Here is a 13542-nt window from a genome sequence, read left to right as displayed (position 1 = left end):
ACTTAAGGCTGTCTACCTACGTCAGTTCAAGGGACACCATGACCAAGTAGCCGACATCAAAGATTCTGTGCATCAGATTATCCTGATAACTGCTTGCGCTCTGCTGTCCACTGCGGTAAGCATCACATCTTATCATTGATGTGTAGGAGCTGCCAAGTGTCCCTGCCACCCCGGGACCCATTATAGCAAATGAATTTAGGAAGCCCTGATCTATGGCATGGTTCCCACTGTACTTACTGACCCACAGAAACTGTGAGAGGATAAATGTTTGTTGTTTTAAACTACTAGATTTGGGGGTAATTTGTTACTCAGTATCGATAACTAATACACGTGTATATCTTTCTGCTATACCTCTATGCACTACAAGCAAATAGGAATATATGTGTGTATATATATTCTGATTTCCCTCCCTTCTTCTCCTTGCACAAAAGCTACTAGCAGCAGGAGCTCACCTGCAGGGAGGTGCTGTTCTCAGAGAACGGGGAGCTGAAGAAGGCACTGATGGTATCCAGCACGACGGTCAGCACGTACTTCTCCAGGGTGGGGTCAGCCAGGCGCTTCTCACGCTTACTACAGACCTGGGGTAGGAGAGACAGATGCCTGGGGGCGTCCAACACCTGGGGGCCCTCCACTTCCACCCACGGGAAGGCCACCACCCCCTACCCCACCAGTCTGCCTGCAGGTCCACAGCCCCCTGGGGACAGACCCGAGCCATGTCCAGGGTGAAGTTCTCAAAGAGTGTCCAGATGTGGTTACTGGTGTAGATCTCCTTCATCTCCACCTCCGTGTCCACATAGCAGTGGTTCACAAAGTTCACGTAGGCCATTTTCACCTGGGCAGGCGGGGCCGGGAGGTCAAGGGCACAAGCAGGGTGCCCACCCAGGCTCTCCCCTTCTCTGCCCTTCACCGATTCCTCCTGGCCTTCCCCCTGCTCCAATACCCATGTCCCCACCATCTCCCTCGCCTCCCAATCCCTGTCCACCTCCCCCACTTTCCTCACCTCCCTCCTCCTGCCCCACTGTGCAGGGCTGAGTGGCTGCCTCGGCCCGCTTGACCATCCCCTCACCCCTGCAGCTTCCCCCACCCTCCAGCCACCTTCCCCAGTCCCCAGGGTCCCCACACAGGCCCCACCTCAGTGATGCAGTCTTCATGTGTCACCACGGATACCACATCCTCCAGGGGCAGCAGGGACGTGCACTTGATCTCAGTGTAGACATTCTTGCCCTCCGCACAGGCGGCCAGCAGGTCCACCAGGGAGATGTGGTACATGAGGGGGCTGTGGTCCTCCACACCATCCCGGGCGGCCTTCATCATGTCCAGCAGGTTAGTCAGTGAGGCCTTGTCATTGTAGAACACGACCACGTCGTCACCTGCGTTGGTCAGCTGGTGGTGGGAGGTGGGGCACGCATCAGACCCCCCTTAGTCCAGCTCCACCCATCTGCCCTCCCCAGGGAGAGGCTGGTACCCTGACCCTAGCCCTCACCCAACACTCAGGAAAACCCTCTCCTGAGTCTTTGGGGTTCCCTGGCCCTTGGGGCCCTAGGCTAATGTCTCAGGCCCTCTGCCACCAGGGACACAGCCCAGCACCCAGGAAGTCCCCCTCCTCTCCTAAGGAAAGATCCCCACTTGGGCTGGTCTCAGAGGCGCCTCCAGGAAGCCCATTGTAATCCCAACCCCTCCTGGCTTTCCCTCCCCTGTGCTCCCACAGCTGTAATGTAAACCCTCGAGGAGCACACAGTATCTCTCTCATGTCAGCGATTATGTTATTCACAGAAATATAACAGCAAGTAATAATTAGCACTGCACAGCCCTTCCAACACGGCTTCTCATTAATTACATTCCCTCATCTCACCTTAGCGCTGGCTCCTTTCTCTCCCTGCCCACCCCTCATCCTGTAAGACACTCTGGGACAGAGACCACATCTGTTCAGATTCAGACTCAGCCCCTCATTTTTTGCCTTCAGGCAACACGTTTTTACTGAGTACCGACTGTGTGCCGGACCCTGGGGCCCTAGCAATGAGCACAAGGAACGTGGTCCCTGTCCTGTACCCTGTGCCCCTACCCTCAGAGCTTGCACTCAATTGACTTCTCCCGGGGATGCATGGGCCTTAGCACACAGCAGGTGCTTCATGATTTGTAAATAAATGACAGTAAATGATAAATGAAGGAATGAGTATTCGAGATCTTTCAGGCTCCTTATCTGAGTTCTACCAGGCACCTAAGTTCTCCCCCTGGGCCCCACATGAGTTCTGTTAGGCCGCCTGAGTTCTACTACACCTGCCTCTGTGACCTCAGTCCTCCCCTGTGTCCCCTCCACAGCCCAGCACCTCAGGGTCCCTTTTCTGACCCACGGTCTGACTTCTCAAAGTCTGGGCCCCCCGCCGCCCGAGTTCCCTGTGCGCCCCTCAGCCCCACCCTCACCTCAGTCATAATCATGTCCTGGCACTTCTTGACGTACTTGCCCTCGGCCTTGATGACGGTGTGCAGGAAGTCCAGGTACTGCACGTGGCGCCCGTGGGTGGCCAGCAGGTGCACGAAGTGCTGCAACACGGGCTCACCGATCTCGGAACAGAGCTGATAGTTGTTCAGGAAGATGTGCTGCATGGTCTCCGCCTCCAGCAGCTGCGGGTGGGTAGGGTGTCTATCAGACAGGGGGTCCGGGCCCCACCCTACCCACCCCACTCAGGTGCCCCAGCCCCACGCTCTCACCCCCGGCGTGAGGAAGAGATGCAGGTGCTTGTGCAGCAGGGCCTGGTTGCCGGGGTTCCCCGCGCAGAACTTCTGCAGGAACTGGTGTGTGTAGCGCAGAATCTCCATCATCTTGGCATCGCCCTGGAAGTGGAGAGGAGGGGAGAGGGCGCTGGGCTGGCCACCTGAGGAAGGTGAGGCCAGGTCTGGGGCCAGAGCTCAGATGGGGGTGAGGGGGGGGGTCACGGCTCAGGATTGGGACCACAAGGCGGCCAGGTCCAAGGTGGGTCAGGATATGGAAATATGTAAAGGACTAAGGGTCAGGGGTTGAGATGAGGCTGGAGTGGGGAAGCAAGGCTAAGGGGTCAGGATAAAGAGTGAGGGGAGGCTTGGGACTTAGCAAGACCAAGGTCGGTCAAGGTGAGGGACCAGGGTGGGCTTGAGGACAGTCAGAGTAAGAGGTCAGGGAGAGGCTAGGGTGAAAAATCAAAGTCAAGAGTCAAGATGAGGACAGAGTTGATATCATGGGTTAAAGAGAAGCTAGGGTCAGATTAGGGTCAACATGAGTCAGATAAGGAGGGTGAAGGTCAAAGGTTTAAATGAAGCCGAGATTATGAGGATAAGACCCGAGAGGGAAACAGAAGTTGGGGTCAGGGTCAAGAATCAGGGTGAGGCTGGAGTCAATTCAAGGTCAAAGTGGATCAGGGTGAGGGAGAGAAGGTCAAAGATCAAGATGATACTAAGACTGGATTCAGGGGTCAAGGTATCTGGGGCCGGCCAAGATGAAAGGTCAGGGCGAGGCTGGGTCAGGTCAGCTTTAGGGGTTAGGTTGGGTCAGGATTTGGGGTGAAGTGCCCAGGGGAGTCAGAGGTCAGAAGTCAGGGGTCACCTTGTCGTAGGGGATCTGCAGCAGGTCCAGCATGACCTTGTGGGCATCCATGTTCTTCAGCAGCCGCTGCTGTTTCTTTCTCATCTGCTCCCCGACACCGCACATCTTGTTCAGCCGCTCCAGGATCTGGGGGAGGGGAGGGGAGGGGAGGGGAGGATGAGCCGAGAGCCCCTTCCCACTTCCTCAAGCTTCTCCCACTGCCCGGCCCACCCCACCAGCGGGTTCGAGTCCCCTGCCAACCAGAGCTGAATCCCAGCTCACACCGGGGACAGAGAGGGAAGAAGGCGTGGCTGCTGGGTTGGATCACTGCCACAAGGCAGGGAAGCCCTAAAAGCCTGATTCCACCCATAAAAGTAAATAGAACAATATGACTGTGAAATAGAGTTTCATTAAATTCTTTCAGCTTTAAAATAATTCCATCTGGACCTTGGCAGAGTTGTTCCAAACACTTAGGGAAAGCTGGAAGTTATCTTACGGGCCAGCGGCCAGCAGAGTATAAGGCGGAAGAGGTCGGGCCGGGGCCTCCAGGGCAGACAGGCCTGCAGACCCCACCCGGGGACCCTGTCCACTCACCCCCTTGACGATCTGGTAGTTCTCACTGCTCTTCTCCCCCGGCGGGTGCAGAAAGCCCTCCTCATCAGTGGGCCGCTGGGGGCACAGGGGAGGGGATCAGCCAGGCCCAGCCTCACAGGGAGCCCCGCCATAGCTCCCACACCCCACTCACCTCCTTCTTGTCCTTGGCGGCACCTGCCTCCACCTCCTCGCCCTTGCCGCTGCCCTTCTTGTCCACCCACAGCTCCGACTTCTCCACCATGGTCCGCAGCCGGTCCAGCTCTGACTTGATCACCTTGTAGTTCTCCACGTCCTGGGCTGAGATCAGCAGCTGCACCTGAAGGTCAAGGACGGGCTTGCCTGGTGGGACAGGCACCTCCAGGTCCACTGCTTTGTAGAGATTCCCTGCACCTTCACAAGTCCAGGGCTCTCTCTGCTCCTAGCATCTCCACTCCATCCAGCCAATCCTACTCAGTGTTTATGGCTCTTCTCTAAGTCCACTGCCTCCAGAAAGCCTTCCCTGATGGCCACAGATTTCCCTGCATCCACAACCATGAGCTGCCTTGTCACCTGCTTCAGTTACTCACTGATTTGTGTCACATGCTACTGTGGCCTGTCACTTGTTTACCCAAAACCCAAACAGGGCAGGGCAAAGCAACCTGGCATCACTGAATCCTGACTGTCTCCACCTTACCCGCTCTGGGTCAGTGGGTAAGGGAGGAAAGCTCGCTGGGCCTCAATTTCTCCCAACTGTAAGATGGGAATGAGAGTATAAACCACGTTGTCAGGGCTGCTTCGAGAATTCCATGGATGCAAGTCTAACACTCAGTACCTGGCACACAGCGAGCCCTCGTTAAACACCAGTCCCATCTCAGAGGGAGCTGTCAAGACTGCAGCCGCATGACATCACAATAACAAAACCAGTCCCTTTGGTGACTACATGCCAGGCATGATTTGAAGCACACAGCAAAGGTGCATGCAACAGAGTTTGCAAACTGTAAAGTACTGTCTGCATCATAAGAAATAACAGAACTTGAGCCAGGCTGAGAGGAGAGAAAGGTGGCCAAGACGCGGCTCCCACCTTTAAGGAGCTCAGCCAGGCCAAAAACCCCAGACATGCATCTCAAGCTGCCCCTGTGCTGTGAACTGCTCCATCCTGGTTTACCCTCAGTGCCCAGAGTGTGGCCAAGGTAGCCCGCCTGCTCAATGCCCAGGTCAGGTGGCCCTCTGGTCCCCAGGAAGCCCCTCAAGCCTCCTCCCTGCTCCCTGAGGGCCAGGTGCTCCGGCGGGGGCAGCACCTGCTTGAAGGTGTGCATGGCCTCCTGGCGCTGGCTGAAGTGCTTGAAGAGCAGCTGCAGGGCCCCCGAGACCAACGGCGCGTAGTCGTGCATGGTGAGGTGGATGAGCACGCGCAGGAACATGCGTCCACCCTCGTCGTCCACCTCCAGCATGCTGCTCGTCTTCCTGCAGCAGGGAGCGGGCACAGTTGGCACCTCCTTTCTACCCCAGGGGGCCAGCAGGCTCCCTGCCACCCACTTAGCAGTGATAGCACTCAGCATAACACTGTGTAAAAGCACTGACTTTGGGGGAGGGTATAGCTCAGTGGTAGAGCGTGTGCCTAGCACGCACAAGGGCCTGGGTTCAATCCTTAGCACCTCCATTAAAAACAAAATACTGACATTTCCTCATCAGTTTGTAAACAGCCACTGCCCTGAGCACCCCAAACGATCCCCATGTCCACTGAGGTCCCGCAGGACCCCCCTTGATTAAGAAACCAAAGCAAGAAATCTTCACAGGGGACCCGCAGACACCCCCAAGGGATTCACAGATAGAAGCTGGGGTCATGAATGGAGGTGGAGAAAAAAACTGTATTTTTACCCACCTCTCGCCAGGATGTAGCATTTCCTTCAGTGAGAAAAAATTAGTAGTACCTGTGACTTTGTCACCGATAAAAATCACAGATGTTTGCACATCACCTCAGAGTTGTTACAGAAATTGCAAAATATCGTTTATATTCATCACGACTTTGAAGTAATGGTACTAATTACACCCCAGGCACAGCCTGTTATTTAATGTATTAATAAAGAGGCACATATATAACTGTCACTTCAAATTTGTTTTCTTCAATATTTTGATAACTGCATCTCAGTGCCATTAGTTTCCTTTCTAATTGTGTGTTCATTATTTTATAAATTTAAAAACACCATTCCCAGGAGAGGTCCAAAGGCTTCACCAGACACCAAGGGCATGGCACAGAAATAGGTAAGAGCCCCCAACTCCTGAGGTGACTCCCCCTCAATTCTAGGCCCCTGTAGAGCAGGCTGCCCTCCCTGTTGTAAGACACAGGGACATTCCTCTCCCTCCAGCTACCCTGCCCAAGTCCTGACACTCAAACAGAGGCACGATCGCCCTGAGTGGAGGCAGGGGGATGACCAAGATCACACTGGGGCCCAAGTAGCCCCTATATTACTGGGGCCCAGGCAGGCAAAGGAGGATCAGAGCACAAAGCCAGGGGACCCCCCACCCCAGAGCCTGGTAAGGGTCTCCAGGGGCAATGACCAAAGAGGGAGGGACCAGCCCCCAGCCTCAGGAAATCCAGACCAACCTTACAGGGGGTCTACAAGCCTGCATCACTCACCCAACCCCATCCATAACCCCCCACCCTCAACCTTGTCCTCACCCTACTCCAAACATGGCCTCTGCCTGCTCCCCGATGCGATCCAGGTTCATGTTGGCAGCTGTGGGGAGCAAGAGAGGGGCAGATGGCAGCTCCATGTGCAGGAAAGATGGGAGCACAGGGGAGAGGAAGCAAGGAGAAGCCCAAGCCACTCCCTTCCCCATGCTGGCCAGGTGGCAGCCCCGCTGCCTGCCTTTTCCAGGGGCAGAGGTGGAACCAACCAGGACAGGGACCAGAACAGCCCCACTGCCCTGCAGGGGCGAGCAGAGTTCTGAGCTGAGGGTGCTGGTCTGGCTTAGCCTCTGGCTGTGATCTCAGTCAAGTCCCTGCCCCTCTATGGGCCTGCTGTTTCCCCATTTAGGAAATGGAGGGGTTGACCCCCACCCTTCCCCCCTCACTGGGGCAATTAAATGAAATAATGGAGAGGAAAGGTCCTTGCGGATTGGGAAATGGACAGGGCTGGTGAGCTGGCCGGGGTGACCCCAGGCGGCAGCTCACTGCTGTGGACCCCTGGGCGAGTCACACAGCCTCAGCCTGAAGACAAGGTGAAGGCAGGGGTGGGGGCTCACTGGTGGAGTCGAAGGCAGGGGCTGTGCCATCGGCCCCACTGTCCTGCATGGGAAACACCTCCACAAACTCCTTCTTGAAGACAGACAATAGGTAGGAGATGCGGTAATCCAGGCGGACATTGAGGATGAACTGGAGAAGAGGGAGAGGATGGGGTGAGGGCCGGTCTGAAATCAGGAGGCCAGTCCTCCAGGAGGGGTGAGGGGCTACCCTAAACGAGCTCTGGCCCTCAGGGAACTCAGCACAGATGTTCAGGGATGCTGTGGGACATCACAACCAAACACATCAAGACTCTCCCTAGGGGGGTCCCGAGTGCCCTCCACCCAGCTCCTGCCCCAGCCATGGGGATGGCACTTCCTCTTAGAATGAGACAGACACCCTCTCCCAGCCCACTCAGTCCTGCTTTCCCAGGCTGGACACTAACAGGAAAGGGAAGGAAGCTCCCCAGGTCCAAAGGCCAACTCTTTTCTCCTATCCTGCACTGCCAAACAGACGCTGGGGCTCCCAGGGGACAGGAGGGAACCAAGGACTGTTGGGGAGCAGGAGAGGCCTCCATGAGGTAGGGGGTGAGGACACAGGGTTTGCAGGCACCACCGAATGGCCTCTATCCTCTCCCCGAATGGGGTACAGAGCCTCTGGCCACACCCAGGACTCAGATCTAGAAAGCCCCAGAATGAGTCAGAAGCCCCCTCTTCCGACTCCCTTGACCAGGCCCTGCCCAGACTGGCTGCCCATGGAGGTCACTGTATTACCTTTCCTGTCCCCTGGTGGCAGGACAGCAGAAGTCAGGGTCCTTATTCCTCCTCTGGACACTAACAGCCCCTTCCCCAAGTGTTGCAGGGGAGTCTTAACCCCAAGAGGGATGACTGTGTCCACCCCACTAAGAGATGGGCTCTCAAATCTCTAGCTCTGCTTCAAAATCTGTATGACCATGGGCGAGTCCCCTCCCCCACTTCCCTTTCCTCATCTGTACAATGTGGGGATGGAGCTAGACTTTAGCACACAACAGAATCACTGGAAGGGCTTGTCACAGCACAGACTATGGGCCCCACCTCCAGTGTTTCTGATCCTCAAGTCTCAGGAAGGGCCAAAGAACCTCCATTTCTAAGTTCCCAGGTGAGGCTGAAGACCACACTTTGAAAATCAGTGGGCCAGACAGAGCTCATTGTGGGGCCTCTCCATACCAGATACTGTGACCTGAGTGAGGTTCACCCTGCTTAACTTTCCTGAACCAGCCTCCACCCTCCCGCTCTGTTCCCAGAACCGCCCACCATGCTGCTGGCCCGGCCACCTGCAAAATTTCCAGAATCTTCAGTTTGGTCTCCATCACCACAATGTCTTCATTCTCCTCGAACTTGCTTCTGTCCAGTGACTCAGGGGCACCTGCGCCAGCAGACAGGCTGGGGGCACCAAAGACAGACTGCTTGCGGCTCAGCACCATGGTGGACATCATGTGCCCCATGCCCTGGATGGACCGCCGCACGTTCTTGCCTACAGAGTGGGGAGAAGGGGGTCACAGAGGGTGCACAGCAGCAGCACCCAGGCTATCTCTATCAGCTGCATAGCAAAGGGGCAAGGAAGGGGCAAGGCTAACCCAGGAAGGCCTCCTGGGGGAGGTGTGCCTTAAGCCAAATCTGGGAAAAAAGGGAGGGCCAGGGCAAAGGTGAACTGTGCAGGAAGATCAGTGAGGATGCTCCTGTGCAAGTCACGAGAGCTGCTACAGAGCATAGGGGCCAAGGGGACACTGTGTGTAGAGCACTAAAAACCAGGGGTCAGTCTTTATGCACTTTTGTCTAGATGAGTTTATGCTGCCAGCGGGTGTCCATGAGGGCAGGGCTGTGACTCATCCCTCAGACTGCCCCTTTCTCCTCACACTGACACAGCAGGGCTGTGTTTCCTCTCAGATGGTTGTTCTTTGACAGCAGGGTGTGTCTCCAGATCTGGCTGGGAGCTTCCCAAGCAGAGCCTCATTATCTCCCTCTGGACCAGGCTGTGCTGGAAGGCAACTTGCCCAGACCACCTGAGCAGGGGACCACTCTGGTCCAGCCAAGGCTGGAGGGGACTGGGGTCCAAGACGCCCCTGCTGCAGCAGAACCAGGAGGCAGGCAGCATGGGAAGGTTGATCAGAGAGGACTTCCGGTGCTAAGATAAGACTGAGGATCGCTACAGTGGGTGGTGGATGGTGGATGGCCGGGGCGGAGCAAAGCCTCACCGCCTGAGTCCTCGTAGGCCTGCAGCATGGCTGGTGGGGCTTGCACGCAGTCGATGATGCCCAGCAGTGTGCGTGTGAGCCGCAGCAGCTCGCTGAAGCTGTAGAAGCCAAAGTAGATGAGATTGTGCGCCAGGCTGACCACCTGCAGAAAGGGGGCGGGGCCGAAGTGAGTGTGAGCAGGGCCAAAGCGTGGTGGGTGGGGTTTGTGGAGGGCGTGTCTTTGTGGGGTCAGGCCAGCCACGGAAACCAGGCAAAGCGGGTGTAAAGAGGAATAAATTCCTTGGGAAAGGCTTTAGGATGTCCGGGCTGTGTGGACATGGAACCAAGGATCCCAGTCAGGAGTAGCCTGGCCCCAGTGGGTTACTGAAGAAGACAGGCCTGCAGAGGAGGCTACTGTGAGGAGGATAGGGCAGAAATGCAGGAAGTAGGGGTTGGCTCCTGCCAAGGGCCTGCGATCCAGCCCTGGGCTGACAGGCTGAGTGGACAAAGGGGAGGCAGCCCTCACCCAAGCGTCAATGAGAGGAGTCTCCATCTTGGAGACTCCCAGTGGTCTACGGGGTCTCCCTGCACTGGCGGGCGACACTGAGGGAAGCAAGTGACGCAGGCCTGAGAAGAGAGCAAGCCAGCGCCTCACTGAGCCCCAGCCCACCTCGAAGGTGAGCTTGTTCTTTTCCTCGTTGGCAAAGGGCACGGCCTCGCTGACCACGTTGTTGAGGTAGTCCTCCACGAACTCCATGGTGCTGGCAAACTTGTTCTTCTTGTCGTCTCGGGAGGCGTTGAGGTTGGAATCATAGCTGGAGATGAAGGCAGTTGGGGGTGAGGGTCCCTGAGATTCTCCCTCCCTCCCGCCTTGCCCTGCTCACCCTCCTCCCATCTCACTCCTTGATGGTGATGGCCGTGGGGATCTCAGTCCAGAGGCGGGCGAACTTGACGGGTGTGACCAGCTCCTGGGGGTCGCGGTCCACGTGCACGTGCAACATCAGGTGGCAGAAGGAGGCGCGCAGGTCAAAGGGCAACATCTCGTCGGCCATGCACAGGAAGATCAGGTCTACGCCCAGCTGCTGGGAGATCTCATCAATGGCCAGGTACTGCCGGTCCAGGCACATGCGGGCAAAGAGCTTCAGCTGGTACCTGCGGGGCAGGGAGGAGGGTGAGAACATGGTAGGTGGGCTCACGAGGGCTGCCAGCACAGGCTCGAGGATGTGGCAAGGGACTTAGGTTAAACTGTGCACCAGCCACTGAACACAAAACAAAGGATGCGATTCTGAATAAGACAAGTGAACGGAAACCCAATCTGGAATTATGAGTGATGGCAGCTCTCCCCCATCTTGCTGAGGAGGGTGCTTTATGACTCAGTCAGAACAGGTCTTCATGGCAAGAAGGATGGTTGGGAGGGGAAGGGGGGAGAAGAGTTCGGTGAGAGGAACCCTCCTGGGGTAGGGGATTGAGGGTAAGACTGGGAGAGAGAAGAGGGGAGGGTGAGAGCCTGGGAAAAGGTGCAGGAACCTTGATGGTAGAGCTACAGAAATGAGAGCTGCAGGAAGCTTTGTTCTGCATGGGGTCATGCCCTCTGTGTCCCCCTCAGAGTTCTTGCATTACCTACCATGGGCTCCAGGGCCAGCGGCCTGGGTTTGGACTGTGGCTCCAGACTTATAGCCATGTAACCTTGGACAAGTTCCTTCACCTCTCTGCCTGTCTCCCCAACCTTACAATGAGGGTAATGACTGATAGTCCTTACTTCACAGGGCTGTCCTGAAGCTGAAATGAGTGATCAGGTAAAGTGTTTTGACCAGTGCCTGAGAGAGAGCGAGCATCTGATGAGTGTTCTCATATTCTTATTTTTTAAATATATATGTATGGAGACAAGTGTGGGTCCCTCTCAGGCCTGGTCACTGTACGAGCCTGGCCTTGGGCCACCCAGTGCTCCTTGGGCCTCACAGTCGCCCTTCACTTGGCCTCCCTGGTGGAGGCTGCCTGGCTGGTGAGTGGAAGCAGGAACCCCCTCGAAAATGCCAGAGCTCGTCTCTGGGCAGTGCCTGGCTGAGGACCCCGAGGAGGCCACAGGCCCTGAAGGGCACCTGTAGTAGCTGAGAACATTCTCATCATGGGCATTGCCAGCCCGCGCCTCCTGGGCCAGCTGCCTCACGCTCTTCTCGTGGTGTTCGTTGTTCCGGTCAGTCCAAGTCAGCCACACTTCCTCCTCTGAGTACTCAATGCTCAGGTACTCGTGGGACTGCGCCATCTCCTTCACGGGCCGAAGCCTGCAGACCGATGGCACCCCCATCACTGGGAGCGGGGTCTGGGGCAGGACCCCAGGCCCAGAACCCTTCGGGAGCATAAGCGCGCCCAGCCACACAGACCTCCCCTCCTGGAGCTGGGCAGGTGCCAGTCAGGCTCCCAGGCTGTCTCCCCTGCTAGGGACCAGCAAGGGACCTCAAACAGACCATGAGCTTCTGGAAGGCAGGGGCCTGGGCTCATCCCCCTTCCCCACACAGTGCCAGGCACACAGTAGGCACTGGGTACATGTCTGCTGAAAGCAGGGTTGCCAGCTCCATTCTGAACCCAGACAGGGTCCCAGCTATAAGGTGGCTGGGGAGTTGGGCAGGGTGGAGCCCTGTGTGGGATGCTGAGCTGTGGGTGGGAGACTGTGCAGATGGCTCACTCGGTCTGAATGAGGATGTCGCTGTTCTTGGGGTCCAGGACACACTTGCAGATGAGCTCCTGGGTGACAGGGATGGCGATGTGGTTGGACACACACAGGTCGGAGAGGTAGTCCAGGAACCTGGGGTGGTGACAGCAGGTGGAGGAGGAGCTCAGAGACAGCCCCCAGGGGTGGCAAAGCCCACCCTCCTGCTCCTGCAGCTGGCAGCATCGGCTCCCTGAAACCTGGAGTTTACTGCTCCTGCTCCCTCCCTAAAGCTTAAAGATGGGGGTATGGACTCCCAGATGCCCAGGGATGGACAATCTACGGGCATCACCACATGCAGCGGGGTTGGCTACATGGGAGTCCAGGGGGTCGGAGTAAAGGAGGCACAAGGACAGGAGTGATATTTCAAATATTTAACTGGTTCAATGCAGGCACTGACTTTGCCGCCAGAGAAGAGTCTGGGCACCTCCTACTGTACCAGGAGTCAACCCTCCAAATTTGGGACAGGACCTAGGGAGGGGCTTGGGGTTGGCAGGGCCTCAGAGAGGTGGCAGTTTACCAACAAGTGCAGAAGGATTTCAGTATTTAACAGCCAGCATGGGGACTTTCTCCCCTGGGCAGCAGTGGGAGCGGGGAGGGAGTGGGTGTGGCGGGGGAGGGGCGGGCCCACCTGGGTTCCCGGTTCTTCCGCACCAGGCTGACGAAGGTCTCCACCTCCGTCTTGGTGATGTGCTTCTCCAGGAGCTTGCGGTTGTTGTGCAGCAGGGCAGTGATGGTGTCTTCAGCCAGGATGTCATAGCCGATCTGGGACTGCATCATCCCAAACTGCTTGGCGATGTGCTCCTGGGGGACAGGCGGGCTGGGGGTCATGGGGAGCCTAGCTCTGCTCCAGAACACTGCCCCTGGACTCCAGACTGGGACCAGACACCGGCAGGGGACCCCAACCTGAGGAAGGTAAGGGGTCCTGGAGAGGAAGCCAGCCCTGGGCAGAGGAGTGGGTTTATGTAATAGTTACCTAGCTCACCATCTGTCTCCCACCAGAGGGAAACCTCCTTGAGCAAGGGGCCTCAGGGGCCCCAGTAAAATTGAAATAGCAGGACTCTTGTTCAAAACATGAAAAATTTCAAGACAGCAACACAGAGCATGAAACCCAGCATGAGACCCCTCTCAGCGGAGTCAGGCTGTGCTCTGGGAGGACGACTCTACTGTGTGGTTCCCTACCATATCCTCAGGGCCTAAAACAGCGCCTGCCACACAGTGTGTGAGCCTCAGTAAGTATCTGCTGAGTGAATGAAAGCATGAGGGAGGGA

At 56.7% G+C, this 13542-nt stretch overlaps 1 protein-coding gene across 2 annotated transcripts in view; it reads right to left on the bottom strand.

Annotated features, from left to right (window-relative positions):
- ITPR3 (inositol 1,4,5-trisphosphate receptor type 3) overlaps positions 1 to 13542 on the bottom strand; it is a 64359-nt gene that overhangs the window by 15704 nt on the left and 35113 nt on the right. For both annotated transcript variants that reach the window (XM_031434911.2, XM_010994529.3), the window contains exons 16-33: positions 12903 to 13075; positions 12248 to 12367; positions 11664 to 11846; positions 10465 to 10716; positions 10235 to 10379; positions 9586 to 9727; positions 8665 to 8864; positions 7376 to 7505; positions 6810 to 6867; positions 5428 to 5593; positions 4302 to 4466; positions 4151 to 4225; positions 3578 to 3703; positions 2710 to 2832; positions 2422 to 2622; positions 1132 to 1383; positions 707 to 832; positions 453 to 578 (exon numbers count right to left, since the gene is read on the bottom strand). In XM_031434911.2, coding sequence (XP_031290771.1) covers positions 453 to 578; positions 707 to 832; positions 1132 to 1383; positions 2422 to 2622; positions 2710 to 2832; positions 3578 to 3703; positions 4151 to 4225; positions 4302 to 4466; positions 5428 to 5593; positions 6810 to 6867; positions 7376 to 7505; positions 8665 to 8864; positions 9586 to 9727; positions 10235 to 10379; positions 10465 to 10716; positions 11664 to 11846; positions 12248 to 12367; positions 12903 to 13075 — 2763 coding nt within the window. The remainder of the gene's footprint in view (positions 1 to 452; positions 579 to 706; positions 833 to 1131; positions 1384 to 2421; positions 2623 to 2709; positions 2833 to 3577; positions 3704 to 4150; positions 4226 to 4301; positions 4467 to 5427; positions 5594 to 6809; positions 6868 to 7375; positions 7506 to 8664; positions 8865 to 9585; positions 9728 to 10234; positions 10380 to 10464; positions 10717 to 11663; positions 11847 to 12247; positions 12368 to 12902; positions 13076 to 13542) is intronic.

This window comes from Camelus dromedarius, chromosome 19 (assembly GCF_036321535.1).
Source record: "Camelus dromedarius isolate mCamDro1 chromosome 19, mCamDro1.pat, whole genome shotgun sequence".
Taxonomy (NCBI): domain Eukaryota; kingdom Metazoa; phylum Chordata; class Mammalia; order Artiodactyla; family Camelidae; genus Camelus; species Camelus dromedarius.
Note: the sequence above shows the minus strand (reverse complement) of the source record. Positions and strands in the feature narration are given on the sequence as shown.